This window comes from Panthera pardus, unplaced genomic scaffold (assembly GCF_024362965.1).
Source record: "Panthera pardus isolate Hobbes unplaced genomic scaffold, ASM2436296v1 HiC_scaffold_13, whole genome shotgun sequence".
Classification (NCBI taxonomy): Eukaryota; Metazoa; Chordata; class Mammalia; order Carnivora; family Felidae; genus Panthera; species Panthera pardus.
The window spans coordinates 141899953-141917057 of NW_026526688.1; the positions used below are offsets into that span (position 1 = coordinate 141899953).

Below are 17105 nucleotides of genomic sequence, written 5' to 3' on the forward strand. Positions count from 1 at the left end.
AAATTGAAGGAATCTCCAATAGAAGACTGAAATATGTAAAGTCTGATAGAGGTTGAATCCCGTGTTTAATGATTTGGGTTTGATACATTGGATAGGGAATCATCTACTTATAGGATAAGCATATAGATGTTTGTTACTATTTTCCGGTGTTGTCCCCCTTTTAATACCAGTTATAACAAAGCCAGTTACATGTTTTTATTGATACAGGCATACTTACTAGCATATTATGTTATTTTAAGTGAGTTAAGTGAATTTGAAGATACTTGTCTACTTTTTCTCATTTGTACCTACTTTCCTGTCTTTTCTGTGAATTTTTGTTTTTTTTCTGTGAGTTTTTAATATATCTTATTTTGGCTAATCATTAGTGCAGAGGCCTGCAGTATTTGACTGAGGTGAGAATATACTAAATTCTTCTAGTTGGCTGGTGATTTTTTTTTTTTAAACAAATTATAGAATAACAATAGATATTACTTCAATAATAATGTTAGGCCTTTTACTTTATTTTCTTATTTAATTTTTTTTTAAGTGTATTTATTTTGGGTGGGGGGCAGGGTGGTTAGAAATGGAGACAGATGGAGAGAGAGAATCCCAAGCAGGATCCACGTTGCCAACTCAGAGACCGATGCTGGGCTCAGACTCAAGAACCATGAGATCATGACCTGAACTGAAATCAAGAGTCAGAGCCTTAACTAACTGAGCCACCCAGGCGCCCTTCTCTTATTTACTTTTTAAAGCACCCCTCAGAACTAGGAGTAGAGCTATATCATCATTTTTATAGGTGAGAAAACCAAAGTACAGAGAGTAGCCTGGCTTGAGAATCAAAGCTTTTAACCATGGTGCTAAACTGAATCTTTAGGTTGCTTGTTGAGCTTCCGGTATTACTTGTACCTCTTAATCAGTTACCTTATTTAGAAAAATTGCCTTGAATTTGATGTTTGTTATCTGTGTTCATATACACATTTCCTTGAGACACCATAATTGAAAAAAGAATACTGATAATATTGAGATAAAACATCAGGTTCTTTTTCCATTTGCCATTGTTTCTTCTGGAAGGAAGATAATATAATTTTTATTATTCCCTTCATAGTTTGAGAGGAAAATCTAAAATGCCTTGATAATTTACTAGAGGTAGTTAAGATTTGAACTAACAATTATAACTATTATCTAGGGAATGTTAAACAGTTAAGTATTTTAAAAGTTGATGTTTGAATTATTAAAAATGCTGCAAATTAGTTAAGAGATGAACACATAGGGAATACTTAGGTGCAGCATTTGGTTTTCTCCCCTACTTCAACTCTTTTTGTCTGAATAATAAGTAACATGGATTCAGTAACAGATGAATACTTTGAGTATAATACCTTATTATATTCTCTTCTGAGCAGTACCAAATACTGTTGATGTCAAATGAGCTAATTATCCAATGCCAAACTATCCGAAATTTAACACAAAGTATACTACCATGCTTTTATTCTATTCTTTCTTCAGATTGGAGAGATAGTACAGTGCTAAGAAAAGAATTTTTAAGCCAGGTGGTTCTCCTATTTATGTAGCTATATAATCTTGAATGAGTCACTTGCCCTTTCTGGGCTTTTCTCCTTTGTATATATTTGTATATTGCCAGGTGAGATAATTTCTTTATATAGTTAACAAAACTTAAAAGTCAAATGGTAGTTGTAGGAAGAGTAGTTCCAAATCTCATTCTCAAAGTATCATTCTTCTAAAACCAGAGTATCTCATAATTTTTAACCTTCATAGATGACAGCTTATCTCTTCATGGGAAATGGCAGAAGGCAGGTAACAATAAATAGAAACTACAATTACTGTTTTTTACAAAATACTGTAATAAAAATTTGTTAACCCATTTTGATGAAAGGATAAGATATTGCTTAGCAAAGGCTAGGACACATATTACCAATTTTCTGAGAATTGTGATACAATAAAATAGTCCTTGTGTCATATTCATTGCAGTTTAATTTAATCATTGGGGCTTCAGAAGGCACTTCAAGATTTGGCAGGACCTTTTGGTCAACATTATGAATGTTTTTCAGGTAGTTAGATGCATGGGGATACCAGAAACGAGAAATTTTGATTCATAAAAATGCCAAAAGTCAGCTTTTGGTTTGTCCTTTATCTCAGTAAATATTATCTTCAGTCCAAAGTATTTTATAAAACATATATACATATATGTGTGTATTTTGTTGTGTGTGTATGGAAAGACTGTTAATATAGATAAGTTTTTAGACTCAGAAACTTAAATTTCCTTTTGCCATATTTTGTCCTCTGGCCTTAGCAGTTAGTAGAAATGGGCTTGGAACCAGATACATAATTTGAAGAAATTGAAAATGCAGAAAAATGGAGATGAAACAAGATCCAGATAATGACTTACTTGCTGTTCTCGAAGTTAGCAGTTCTGATCTGAACAGTTTAGCTTTGTTTCACATCAGTGAGAAAGGGAAATAGGAGAACAGCCATTTTAGAACAAGTGACCATTACTGTGAAGAGACAGTCTCTTCCAGTAGGATTTAGAACTAGGTTGTCATGGTGCTCAGTCCTTGCTGTATTGTCTGTGCTTTCTAACCTGCTTCCAGTCTCAGAGGTACCAGGTAAGGCCAAGTCTTCGCTTTTCCTTCCTATGTTAATACAGTAGTTTTGTGCTTGAGAAGAGGGCACCCAGAGGTTATAGTTTCATTCCAAAATGACCAATCATGATAATTCTATCTCACTGGTTTCTCATATACTGATTTCCTCTGTCCTAGGTAGTGGTTGCCTTAGAATTTGTCTGTGTGATTTTTAAAAACCAGATTGTGATTTCTAGTTTATAATGTTAACTCTCTCATAAATTTAGTCTGGAACATAAAATTACTGCTTGGTGCCACAAATGCCACAATAGATATAATAACTGCTTCACCTAACTTGAGAGATTTCTTTCTTTCTTTCTTTTTTTTAAAAGTTTATTTTTGAGAGAGAGAGACAGAGGCAGAGTGTGAGTGGGGGAAGGGCAGAGAGAGAGAGAGGGAGACACAGAAGCTGAAGAAAACTCCAGGCTCTGAGCCGTCAGCCCAGAGCCCGATGCAGGTCTTAAACTCACAGACTGCGAGATTATGACCTGAGCTGAAGTCGGACGCTTAACTGGCTGAGCCACCCAGTCACCCCTAACTTGAATGATTTCTTATATGGCTAAAATGATCAAGAATGTGAAAGTGGTTTCAGTGTTTCAAAGAGTTGTACAAAGTTACGTAGGATAGTACATAATCTACTTTTCTTCCCTATTTATGCTGGTCTCTAAGCTTACCTTTTTTAGCAAGTTATTTTCTGGCACTCCCATGATTATTTAAAGGGACCCAAGAACATATTTTATAGCATCTTATACTGAATATACAGTAAAAACTTCCATTTGGTTTAGGTTTAGGAGTGCTGGAATATGATCCAGAAAGGGTCATAGTTTACCTTGCTGTGGTTATACTTTTGACTATGTACCTTTTGTTCCTTTTGGCTTGTAAATGAATTCAGGGAGGGAATATTACTCAGGTCTTACAGATTGTTTTGTTTGCTCATAGTTGGCATTCACTGTCTCTCTCTACCGTTGAATTAATTACATCACAGCCTATAAAATTACTTCTAGATCACAGGCTAGTAAGAAATTGAGTTATCTCTTTGTTCTGTTTGAAGGGCTGTTTTGGACATGTTCTTCCTGTATTTGAAACATTCATCCTAAAAATCTATCTCAAATCATGTGAAAAGGTGGGGTCTTTGTTTTTTTATTATATCAATCTTTATTGTATATGATCTCTCTTATGCCCATTTGACTTTCTGTAAAATAACACTTTCAGAAAGGTAAATAGAAGACTTCTGAGACTAAAATAAAGAAAATAGCATCAGGAATAATGCTTATAGCATATGTGTACTAGGTATAGAATAGGAGTACTAAAATGAATTGAAATAGAGGCACATTTAAAAGTTTTTACTCATTACCAAGGCCTGATGGTTTGGATTTGTGAGTGGAAAGCAGCTATAAACCAATATGTTTTTTTCAAAACATTTAATAGAAGGAATGAGGGAGACCTCTCTGTATGTCAAAATGTCACCTGTATGTAAATCTGTGAGACAAAAAGTAGAAGCAGAGTGGAGTGCACTGGCTGTGTGTAGGGAGGAAATTAAGAAGTAAGGTAACCAATTAAATTGGTAAGGTAATTTGGATGGAAAATGGAGAATAATTTCTTACTATATTATAAATGTAGTATAAAATATGAAAAGAAGACAAGCTGTAGGAGACTATGGCTATCTTCACTAGTGTTGGAAATGTTCTTAAGGAAGGGTACCTAAAAAAAAGTTCTTGAGCTACAAGAGGCACATCTTACTTAATTCTCACTGTGAAGAAGGAACTTTCTTTGGTTCCTTAGTTCTCAACTATCTCTTTGGATCTTCAGCTATTGGTGAAGTAGAAATGACAAAACTTGAGCGTGACTCTGTCCTCTTTAGTATTTATAAGTGCCAAGGAAAGGAGTATTAGTTAGAAGGACATATATACTCTGTTTAGGAAAACTGGTTTTGTTTTTCTGAACTTTTTGAAACCAAAGACATTAAAAAGTTGATAATCCAAGAAGACTGGGAAGTTATAAAAGTCAAAAGTGAGGCAATACAATAATTAATTATACCAGTTGGGAAGAAAGTTTGGAGAGGTGGTTGGAAGCATGTAATAAACTAAATAATTGTTCAGGATTCACTTTTATTTATTTTTAAAAATTTTTAATTTTTGTTTATTTTTGAGAGAGAGTGGGTGAGGGAGGGGCAGAGAGAGAGAGAGGGAGACAAAATCTGAAGCAGGTTCCAAGCTCTGAGCTGTCAACACAGAGCCTGATGTGAGGCTTAAACTCACTAACTGTGAGATCACAACCTGAGCTGAAGTTGGACACTTAACTGACTGAGCCACTCAGGTATCCTGTGGGATTCATTTTTAAATGATGTGTTTTTTTTTTTTTTTTTCCAATGGAGAAAAGTCAGTAACTAAGCATGTATTTTTATTTCTTTATTTAAACACTTAAAAAAGTTTTTTAATGTTTGTTTATTTTTGAGATGGGGGGGAGGGCAGAGGGAAAGGGAGACACAGAATCCAAAGCAGGCTCCAGGCTCTGAGCTGTCAGCACAGAGCCCGATTTGGGGTTTGAACTCACGAACCAAGAGATCATGACCTGAACTGAAGTCGGACACTTTTTACCGACTGAGCCACCCAAGTGCCCCCATTAAAAATTTTTTTAAATGTTTATTTTATTTTTGAGAGAGAGAGAGTGGGGGAGGGGCTTAGAGAGGGGGAGACATAGAATCAGAAGCCCTGATAGCAGAGAGCCCAGTGTGGGGCTCGAACTCATGAATTGCGACATCATGACCTGAGCTGAAATCAGATGCTCAAACGACTGAGCCATCCAGGTGCCCCTCAAATGTGTATTTAAAAAAATTGTTTTTAACATTTATTCATTTTTGAGAGGGAGAGAGACAGAGCATGAGCGGGGGGGGAGGGGCAGAGAGAGAGGGAGACACAGAATCCGAAGCAGGCTCCAGGCTCCAAGCTGTCAGCACAGGGCCTGAAGTGGGGCTCAAACGCACGGACTGGGAGATCATTACCTGAGCCGAAGTCGGACGCTCAACCACCGTTTGAGCCACCCAGGCGCCCCTCAAGCGCATATTTTAAAAAGAAGTTGATTGAGAGGTGTCTGGGTGGCTCAGTTGGTTAACCGTCAGATTCCTGATTTCAGCTCAGGTCACAGTATCACAGTGAGTTTGAGCCCTGTGTTTGGCTCTGCACTGACAGTGCAAAGCCTGCTTGGGATTCTCTCTCTCTCCCTCTCTCTCTCTGCTGCTCTCCCACTCACATGCATGCATGTGTGTGCACACATGCATTCTCTCTCTCTCTCTCTCCCCCTCCCTCCCTCCCTTCCTCCCTCAAAATAAACAAATTAAAAAAAATTGATTGAACCTGTGATCTTTGCCAAGAAGATTAAGAAAAAGCAGAGGCTTGGTGAAAGCGTTAAGGCAACAAGGATATTTTAAATACCATGTACTGTAAAGAAGGGCTGTTACCCATTGTAGGTTGTGTAATCACTAATTGAGGATCAAGACAAAAAAAAAAAAAAAAAAACACTGGGTTTACATCTTCTGTTTTGCTTTCACGATCTCTATTGAGAATTATCTTCAAAGTGGAAAGACCAAAGTAAGACAAGTGAAGAGGAGATTGGTAAGACAGGAGAGTCAGTATACTGACTGAACTAGTTAGGTTTCCATATCAAGATAATTACACCTTTTGGTACTAAAAGATCTTGCAAAAGTATAACTATAGAACTGGCATGGGTAATCTATTATGAATGTTGCAGTATAGAAGTTCTAGGTTGTTGAAGATGAATAAACCATCTCATTTTTCTAAAAGATAAGGTAGTTTGGTGTTCCCCTGTGGAAAGGAACAGAGAAGAAATAGAATTGGGCATAGAGAACAGAGTTGTGTTGCAGGCCTGTGAACAGCCTCAGAGGACTCTGCCAGCTGTAGCTTTGGAGCTGAAATGACCTGTGAGAGTTAACCCAGGAAGGACCCAAATCCCCAAACCTTTATCTTTTGCTTTTGATATATAACTGTATGAGGGCCGCTCCTAGAAGTACTTGACCTTGGATGAAGTAGCTCTTTGCAGCTGGAGCAATTCCTGGACAATTGATGAGGAAACTGGGCAGTGTGTTTCCATAATCACTCCTTTGCAAAGTCTTTGCAAAGTTTAGGATCAATAGGTGTGAAGTACCTGTAAAAAGTCTTGATACAACGTTGATCCTCAGTAATGGGCAGCATGTATTATTTTTATTACTGGTTCTGTCTTATTGAGACTTTCGATTATTTCAGAGAAGACCAATACATACACATAAGATTTGTGAAAACCAAAAGATGGCAGGGATATTTAATCTTCTGGAAAAAAAAGGATGAAGTTTTAAAGGGCCCTTAAACAGTAACTTCTTGGACATCAGCCATAACAACTTTTTTCTAGATAGGTCTCCTGAAGCAAGGGAAATAAAAGCAAAACAAACAAAAGCAAACCTGGGACTACATCAAAATAAAAAGCTTCTGCACAGCAAACAAATAGTCAATAGAACTAAAAAGCAACCTATGGAATGAGAGAAGATATTTGCAAATGGCATATCTGATAAAGGGTTAGTATTCAAAATATGTAAAGAACTTGTACAGCTCAACACCCCAAAAAACCAAAACAATCCAATTTTAAAAATGGCAGAAGACAAGAACAGACCATTTCTCCAAAGAAGAACCTACAGATGGCCAACGAGCACATGAAATGATGCTTAATTATCACCTATCAGGAGAAATACAAAACTACAATCAGATATCACCTCACACCTGTCAGAATAGTTAAAACCAACAACACAAGAAACAACAGGTTTTGGCAAGGATGTGGAGAGAGAAAAAGGAACCTTCGCACTGTTGGTGGAAATGAATACTGGAGTATCCAATGTGGGAAGTAGTATGGAGGTTCCTCAAAAAGTTAAAAATAGAACTACCCTATGATCCAGCAAATTGTACTACTGGGTATTTACCAAAGAATACAAAAACACTGATTCAAAGAGATGTATGCACCCCTATGTTTGGAGAAGCATTATTTATAATAGCTAAGATGGGGATGTCTGGGTGACTCAGTTGGTTAAGCGTCCGACTTTAGCTCAGGTCATGATCTTGCAGTTCGTGGGTTCGAGCCTGCTTTGGATTCTGTGTCTGTGTGTCTGGTCTGTCTCCCTCTCCCTCTCCCTCTCCCTCTCCCTCTCCCTCTCCCTCTCCCTCTCCCTCTCCCTCTCCCTCCCCCCTCCCCCTCCCCCCTCCCCCTCCCCCCTCCCTCTCCCTCTCCCTCCTCCTCCCCCTCCCCTGCTCATGTGCTCACGCTTGCACTCTATCAAAAATAAACAAACATGGGGCGCCTGGGTGGCGCAGTCGGTTAAGCGTCCGACTTCAGCCAGGTCACGATCTCACGGTCCGTGAGTTCGAGCCCCGCGTCAGGCTCTGGGCTGATGGCTCAGAGCCTGGAGCCTGTTTCCGATTCTGTGTCTCCCTCTCTCTCTGTCCTCCCCCCGTTCATGCTCTGTCTCTCTCTGTCCCAAAATAAAATAAACGTTGAAAAAAAAAAAAAAATAAACAAACATTACAATAGCCACTATATGGAAGCAGCCCAAGGTGTCCACTGATTGATGAATGGATAAAGAAGATACACACACACACATTGGAATATTAGTCATGAAAAAGAACAAGATCATGCTATTTGCAATGACATGGATGGAGCTAGAGAGTATAATGCTAAGTAAAATAAGTCCGAGAGAAAGACAAATACCATATGATTTCACTCATATGTCGAATTTAAGAAACTAGCAAAGGGGGAGAAAAAGAGACAAACCAAGAAACAGGCTCTTTACTGTAGAGAACAAACTGATGGTTTACTAGAGGGGAGGTGGGTGAAGTAGGTGATGGGGATTAAGGAGTGCACTTGTGATGAGTACTGGGTGGTGTATGCAATTGTTGAATCACTATATCATATACCTGAGACTTAACACTGTACGTTAACTAACTGGAATTAAAATAAAAATTAAAAAAGTCAAGTTCCCTTAATATGTGAGTGGTGTACTAATGAACAGAAATTCAAGAAAGGGTACTCAATAGAAATGAAGTCTGCTACTCTTAGATTCTTAAGGAAAAAGAAAGAGTAAGGGATAAAATCATTTGAGGGTACAGGGGCGCCTGGGTGGCTCAGTCGGTTAAGCGGCCGACTTCGGCTCAGGTCATGATCTCACGATCTATGAGTTCAAGCCCCGCGTCGGGCTCTGTGCTGACAGCTCAGAGCCTGGAGCCTGTTTCAGATTCTGTGTCTCCCTCTCCTGCCCCTCCCCCGTTCATGCTCTGTCTCTCTCTGTCTCAAAAATAAATAAACGTTAAAAAAAAAAAAATTTAAAATCATTTGAGGGTACAGAAAAATATTTATATGCAAAAATGTTCAATAGCATTGGTTATAATAGCTCAAGTCAGAAATAATTTAAATGTCCACCACAAATCAGTTAAATAAATTGTGAATCTGTAAAGTGGCTTATATAATATAATCATATGTATTGATTTTGAATAATAATTTATAGGGAAGTATCCCTGATAGAATGTTTATTAATAAGCCAAAATATAAAATTAGAGAGTATTATCTTAATTATATAAAAATATTTGTATGCAAATGCATGGAGAAAAGTCTAGGGAATTATATTGACTTGTTAATGGGGATGTTTGGTTGCAGATAACTTTCAATTTTCTTTATATTTTTTCTTGCTCCCAAATCTGTACAATAAACATATGTAACATAATAAAGTAACGTTTTCCCATTGTTTTTAAAGCACCTATAAAATGCAGGACTGAAGAGACCTGGTTTAAGAAGCAGAAAAGACCAAAATTAGTTCTTATTTGGCTTATAATTAATATGGCTCTCCCCAAAGTGCAGTTTCTGTCTTTATTAACAAAAATAAACAATCGCAAATGAAGAAGGCACTAGTTCATTGAGTTGTTTCAGGTGAACAGCCATCTCACACCATATGTCATATAAGGAGTTGGCATTTCTTTTATTAGAAAAGACGTAATGGTGTGATATTTAAAGTAGTGTCAAGTAGAAGAGATTCTAGGTTTTAATCTATATTCTTTTAAAGAACATATCTAGATCGAGCTTTATTGGGTGAAAGATAGAGGGAAACAAATTTTAGTTGATGAGGGCATTTCTAATTGTTGCATACCCTCCCTCTCTCACAAGGACCTGACTTCAGTAGAATTAAAGTATTCCAGCACTAAAAATATTACTGTTAAAACAGGATTTTCACACTTTCCTACAGAGCCTTGGATTCCTATAAATAAATCTCAAGAGTTCTGTAAATATTTAGAAGGTACTTCAAAAACTTAGTACAAATAATTAAACTTAATTTAAAAATAACATATTCACCCAAATATTTCAAATATCAAATTTTAACACTTTGCAAATTAATAACATGTTTTTGGATATGCTGCTTGATAGACTTGTTTTGGTGCAGACCTGAATCAAATTTTCACCTGCTTGCTTAGGTTTTCTGAGTTCAAGGTCAGTTATTTACCACTTATATCTGTGTGTCTCTGTGAATCAGGATGTTTCTTAATACTCTGCAACCAAAACAAAATACAGAAATAAGTTGGATACAGAGACTTATACAAGACTATAATCATCAGTACCCTCTGATTTAAAATTTTTTTATTTGTCAGAACAGATTCATTGTTTTCAGTGATTGATTTATTCAAACACAATACTACTTTAATTTGTTTTATCTATGGGAATATTGCCAGAAATTGTTTGAAAAAGTCTGATATGGAGGATGGTCAAGTCTACCTATGGAACATATTTTGAATCTTCTCTTTATTTCTCTTGCCTTAGTCCAAGCCACCATCACCTGTCATTTATATAACCTCAAAAACTTTGTTTGGTCTCATAATTCCCACTTTAGCTCCTGTAATCCATTCTCTACTAAGCATCTGGAATGATCTTAAAACATATAAATTAAGTAATATGTCCTTGCTTAGAACCTTCCATTATTCCCTTTCCTCTCTAACATCATTTCATAGCCTTCCATTATTTCTTCCTTCATGTTTTAGGAAAAGATCACCTCCTTAAAGTAGAGAATGAAAACTATGCTCCCTTCTATCACTCTGGGTTAGAAAATAAATATGATCTGACTTTTTATTCTTCTCCATGCGTGAGACCTCTCCCAGAATTGGAGCAGGGAGTGGAGTATCGTTTGTCTAGCACAGTGTCCTGCAGCATAGTAAGACTTTAGTCACTATTTTTAAAGAGATAATTGCATATTTCTGTTTCAAAGCTAGGAGGAAAATGGGGTAGTGTAGGCCAGTTAAAAGGACAGAGGTGTCTACTCCATGTAATACTTAGCAAAAAGTAGTATATTTAGTAGGTTTTGGCCATTTATAAGATATTTTACAAAACTGATAAAACTAGGCTTAAAGAGTTTAAATGGCTTGACCCAAAATCATACTGCTATTAAATTTCAGTGCTAGACTCAATTCTATTAAATACTATAAGTCTACAATACTTAATTTGTAAGTAAAGAAAGAAAATACTATTAGTGCAGAAACTGTAGTCCCAGAGGGAGCCATTTTCTGCCTTATAGAAGCTGTTAACCCTGAACCCTTACATAATGTAACTCCAGCTTTCTGGAAAAGGCGAGATAGTAAAGTTGGCTTCTCCTTAGTTGAGATAAGGGTGTGACCCTGCATTTTCTTGACAAATCTCTTGATGTGGTAAGAATAAAACTGCAAACAGGGTACGTAGATTTTACTCTGTTCTTTCTCCTTAATATATATATATATATATATATATATATATATATATATGCCATAATATATATATATTATGCCTTCTTTGCTACATGGCACTTCTAAGAAAGTTCTTAATCTGACTTCTTATGTTTCACAGGCCAGAGCTGATTGCATGGCCCTTTGCAGATGGAAGATGACTAGGGAGACAGTAAATTGTATCTGTGTCTTGTGCTCCCTCATTTAATGCCTTTTAGTATGATAGTCCAAGTATCTAATATCATAATAATAATGTGTTGTGCCTTTTAGATTTACTTTGGTGCAGAAGCATACAGTGGAATTTAACCAAGTGGCAATGGCTAATTCAGATGGATCCGAAGCTATGCTGAACAGAGTGATGACAAAAGATAATATTGGTGTCGCTGTGGTATTAGAGGTCCACAAAGAACTATTTGGAACAGGTGAGTGCAGTTTAAAACGTTCTTACTAAAAATAAATACCATCCCATGCTTTCCCATCTTAAACAAGTGCACAGACTCTTTATTTATTGCACAGTTATTTTCTTGTCTTTAAGGAAAGTTAAGGGAGATGGGCGGGAAAATAACACTATTATGTAAACCATCGTATATTTCTAGAGATATTACTTAATAGGTAATTTCTAAAAAGGAAAGTCTTTAATATTGCAATTAATTCCAAAAGGTTATTTGAAGTAGGAAATGCTTTAGTTAGGCTGAATTTGGAAATTATGATGAGTTGGTTCTGTTTTTCGCCATATTTTTAGCTTCTTGAGTGTGAAATCTTTTGTCTTTAAGGTTAAGCACTTGGCAAGTTTTCTCTAATTTCTTTGTTACATCTCAGTCATTGTCAGGGTAAAAGCAGGATCTTTTATCTACCTGGTACTTATCTTTTACATTTTAGATTATTTATAGCTTCCTTCAAAGTCAGAAACTCAATATGTACTTTGCATATCCAAACCTTTTTCCCCCCTTTCTGCTGCCTGCCTTTGAGCATTTCATTGTTTACTTAACTATTATATTTTAGGCAAGAGCACAGAAAAGATGTAAGACCACATTAGGGCTTTATTTTTAAACTGTTTCATGTACTTACTATAGAAGAAAAGATTTTTTTTTTTTTTTTTTTAATTTTTTTTTTTCAACGTTTTTTGTTTATTTTTGGGACAGAGAGAGACAGAGCATGAACGGGGGAGGGGCAGAGAGAGAGGGAGACACAGAATCAGAAACAGGCTCCAGGCTCCGAGCCATCAGCCCAGAGCCTGACGCGGGGCTCGAACTCACGGACCGCGAGATCGTGACCTGGCTGAAGTCGGACGCTTAACCGACTGCGCCACCCAGGCGCCCCAGAAGAAAAGATTTTTGCTTTGGGTATTGATTTGTATTATTCAGACCATGCTTGTCAGACCTCCTTTTCTCTCTGTTCTTCAGTTTATCCCTCATCGTACAATCTTTGATACAGAATTAAAATTTTTTTCTTCTTTTTTTTAGCCTTTCCATTTTTACCTACTTTTATGTCCTTTCCAGTCCCATTCTTTCAAAAGTTTGGTACCTCTTTGTCTGGTAATGTGAAAATTGAGTTTCTTTGGAGTTTTATTCTCCTTTTACTTTTCAGAAGAGTAATTATAAATTATACCGTAGACACTTTTCACATTTTGAAATATGTCTCATAGTCCTATGAGAGGAATTTAATATTATAGAAGGTGTTCATGGCCCCTTTGTTTTTAATAGTTTTTAATTTTTAATATAGTGAACATTTAGTCTACAGCCAGAAGTGACACTATAAAACTTACAGGAAAGAATGGAGCTTAGAGAATTTTGGCCACAAATTTTTATATTATGATCAAATTGCATTAAAAATGACTGTTTCTATGTTTGTAAATCATGTGTCTGATAAGGGGTTACTCTCCAAAATATATAAATATCTCATAAAGCTTAGTAGCAAAACAAAAAAACAAAAATCAGGTTAAAATATAGGCAGAGGGTCTGAATAGACATTTTTTCAAAGGCAGAGATGGCCATCAGGCATATGAAAAGATATTCACCATCACTAATAATGAGGGAAATGGAAATCAAAACCACAATGAGATAGTTATAGTAGTTAGTGTGTCTATTATCAAAATGACAAGAAATAACAGGTCTTGTTGAGGATGTGGAGAAAAGAGAACCCTTGTGCACCATTGGTGGGAATATAAACTGGTGCAACTACTATAGAAAACAATATGGAGGTTCCACAAAAATTAAAAACAGAACTACCATATGATTCAGCAATTCCACTTCTGGATATTTATCCAAAGAAAATGAAAATACTAACTTGACAAGATATATGAACCTTCATGTGTATTGCAGCATTATTTACAATAGCCATGACATGGAAGCAACCTAAATGTCCATAAACAGATGAATGGATACAGAAAAGGTAGTATATATGCACAATGAAATACTATTCAGCTATAAAAAGAATATCTGCCATTTGTAATGATGAGTTGACCTTGAGGGCATTATTTTAAATGGAATAAGTCAGAGAAAGAAATATTGTACAGTCTCACTTATCTATGGAATTTAAAGAACAAAACAAATGAGCAGAGAAAACAAAACCAAAATGTCAATTGTACCTCAATAATTTTTTTTTTTAATTTTTAATGTTAATTCACTTTTGAGAGAGAGAGAGAGCACAAGCAGGGGAGGGGCAGAGAGAGGGAGAGAGGGAGACACAGAATGTGAAGCAGGCTCCAGGCTCTGAGCTGTCAGCACAGAGCCTGATGTGGGGCTGCAACTCATGAACCGCCCCCCCAAAATCATGACCTGAGCCAACTGACTGAGCCACCCAGGGTGCCCTCAAATTTTAAAAAATGACTCCTTCTGCCACATATAACAGACACTTCAGTTACTTATTACTCAACATTGAAGATAATTATACCTTGGTGTAAGGTGAAAGGAAACTATCAAAATAGTAGACTAGAAAGTTAGGTCTTTTTCTGCAGAGTTTATAGTTTCAATAGAAAAATTTAAGAGACATTTGTATAGAATTTTTTTTTCGTAGTTTCAAGTTTTTATTTAAATTCCAGTTAACATACAGTGTAATGTTAGTTTCAGGTATAGAATTAAATGGTTCAGCACTTACATATAACACCTACTTCTCATCACAATAATCGCCCTCCTTAATACCCATTGCCCATTTAACCTATCCCCCCATCTCCCTTCTAGCAATCCTCAGGTTGTTCTCTTTATTTAAGAGTCTTTTTTATGGTTTGCCCCCCCCCCGACCCCCGCCTGTATTCATCTCTTTGGTTTCTTAAATTTGGTGTTTGTCTTTCTCTGATTGACTTATTTCACTTAGCATAATACTCTCTAGTTCCATCCATGTCATTTCAGATGGCAAGATTTCATTCTTTTTTGATGGCTGAGTAGTGCAACTGCTGTATCATAGGGTAGTAATATAGAAATTTTAATAGAAAAATTAATTTTGCATGTTGACTAATATGACATTAGTATAAAAATGTATAAAGTAAAAAGTGAAAAGTTCCATATCTCATTCATACTCTCTTGTTAATTTCTTTACTCATTACTACATAGAGACTGTATGTGTATAGTTATATTTAAATGCATCATGTCACACAAAGTGAGCTTTGTGTTTTAAATATCTTATGGATGTCTTTATTAACTGTTGTTTATGAATGTTAACTGAGTTTAATTTTCACAATTTTTAATGTATTATCTATCTTGTCTCCCATTTCAAAAGCTAATGCTTTGACAACATTTTAAAAATTTTAGGTGGTGGGAAGAACCTTAAAGTTTTCTGGTTGAATATCTCACTTTCCAAATGAACCTGAGTACCAAAAAAGTTATGTGACTGGCCCAACACCAAAGTAAATAGTAAAAAAAAAACCCAAGTCGAAAACCCAAGTGTCCAGATTTTGAAAGCACATTACTCTCTAAGTCTCCTTTTTAAAATTACTTTATTTGGGTGTGTGATATGAATTTGTTTTGGTAGGAAACTTCCTTCCTTACGTAATTTGTATGATTTATATATATATGTATATATATATGGTGTTACTGCCTTTTCTTATGACCTATCACTCGTGCTCAGGGAATGCATGGTGAATGAGTACTGGGCAGTGGGAAGAATTTAAATTTAAGGTTTAGGTCATTCAAATAACTGAAAAGCTGCCTCATTAGGTAATTGTGATCTTTAAATGACAGAGATATTTAAAGTACTTCTTTACAGCAAGAACTCATCAAATGAAGTACTAGAATCAAATATTGATTATATCATGATACAATTCTTAACTTGGGCATATAGAGCAGAAGTTGGCAAACCTTTTCTGTAAAGGGCCAGATAATTAATATTTGGACTACATGTAGTCTCTGTCACAGTCTTTCCAAGAAATTTTTGTAGAAATTTTTAAAAATGTAAAACCAGGCTTAGCTCATACAGGCTGTATAAAAACAGGTGGTGGGCCAGATTTAGCCCATGGCTGCAGTTTGCCTACCCTGATCTAGAGGAGTAATTCCTATGTAGGGATTACCAGAATCTTAGCACATCAGCTTCTAAAAACTACATTTTGAGATAAAGGGGAAGATATACATTAATGGGGAAAAAAATAAGGAAGAGGCTGTGGATTTGAGGGAGAAAACCTTAAGATGCTGCTCTTTTGATACATAAAACAATCTTCTCCTTTTTCTAATGTTTAAATTTAGGTATGAAGCCTATTCATGCTGCAGACAAACAGCTGCTTATAGTGGCAAATGCCCACATGCATTGGGACCCAGAGTATTCTGATGTGAAACTTATCCAGACCATGATGTTTGTCTCAGAGGTTAAAAACATTCTGGAGAAAGCCTCTAGTAGGCCTGGCAGCCCAACTGCAGATCCTAATTCCATCCCGCTGGTGCTATGTGCAGATCTTAACTCATTGCCAGATTCAGGTATTTATAACATCATTTCCTCATTGCTTTCAGTTTTACTCTAACTTCTCTTTGGAGGACCAGCCACCTCCCAACTTTTGAGTGGAGAATTTCTCTGCTAAATTAGAGAGTGTATTAATAAGACTCCTGGGAAGATAGGGCATGGGGTTAATTGAGAGTTTAGTAAAGAAGCTATTTCTAAAGATGTGTACAGGGTTAAGGGACACAAAACCATGGGCGATGCAGTACTCTACCACTTGGGGAATTTGAGGCCCTTTACCACACCTTCACCTAAAGGTTTGGAAAGTGGTAGGAACTGCTGTCACAACTTGGAAAATGTAGTTCTAAGGAGAGGGTTATGTAGTAGGAGCAATGGCTTTAAATTATAACTGATGCTGTCAATCTCTGGCATCAACAGAAAATGAGTCAGGGGGAAATATATATCCCTACCTCACTCTACTCTCCTGCCAGTGCTGCCCATTGACCAAATGCAGCTAGAAGCTAGAGTTGGAGGGGGTTTGTAGTTGTTGCAAGTAAAAATCAGCCTCCTGGAGCACAGAGTGTAATGGGGAAGAGGCAACCAGGAAATATTTAGCAGCAGGAGCTATCTAAGTTTAGTAAGGTTGGCCACATTTTAGTGAATTCATTAAGTGATATATGAATGCTGATAATAGGTGCAGAAGACTGACCAACATTCTCCTGGGATTTGACATTACTTCTTGAGCTCCACTAAACTACTTTATGTCCTAACTAATTTTAGATCTTTGCAAAAAACTAGTTCTGCATTTTAGATATTCAAGTTCAAATGTAAAATGTTCAGTTATTACTATTTTGCT

The 17105-nt window shown here is 36.5% G+C and overlaps 1 protein-coding gene across 4 annotated transcripts in view; it reads left to right on the forward strand.

Moving 5' to 3' along the window:
* The window catches only part of CNOT6L (CCR4-NOT transcription complex subunit 6 like), a 120400-nt gene that overhangs the window by 89316 nt on the left and 13979 nt on the right, over positions 1 to 17105 (forward strand). For all 4 annotated transcript variants that reach the window (XM_019466739.2, XM_019466749.2, XM_019466723.2 and 1 more), the window contains exons 9-10: positions 11660 to 11811; positions 16063 to 16290. In XM_019466739.2, the coding sequence (XP_019322284.1) occupies positions 11660 to 11811; positions 16063 to 16290 (380 nt within the window). The remainder of the gene's footprint in view (positions 1 to 11659; positions 11812 to 16062; positions 16291 to 17105) is intronic.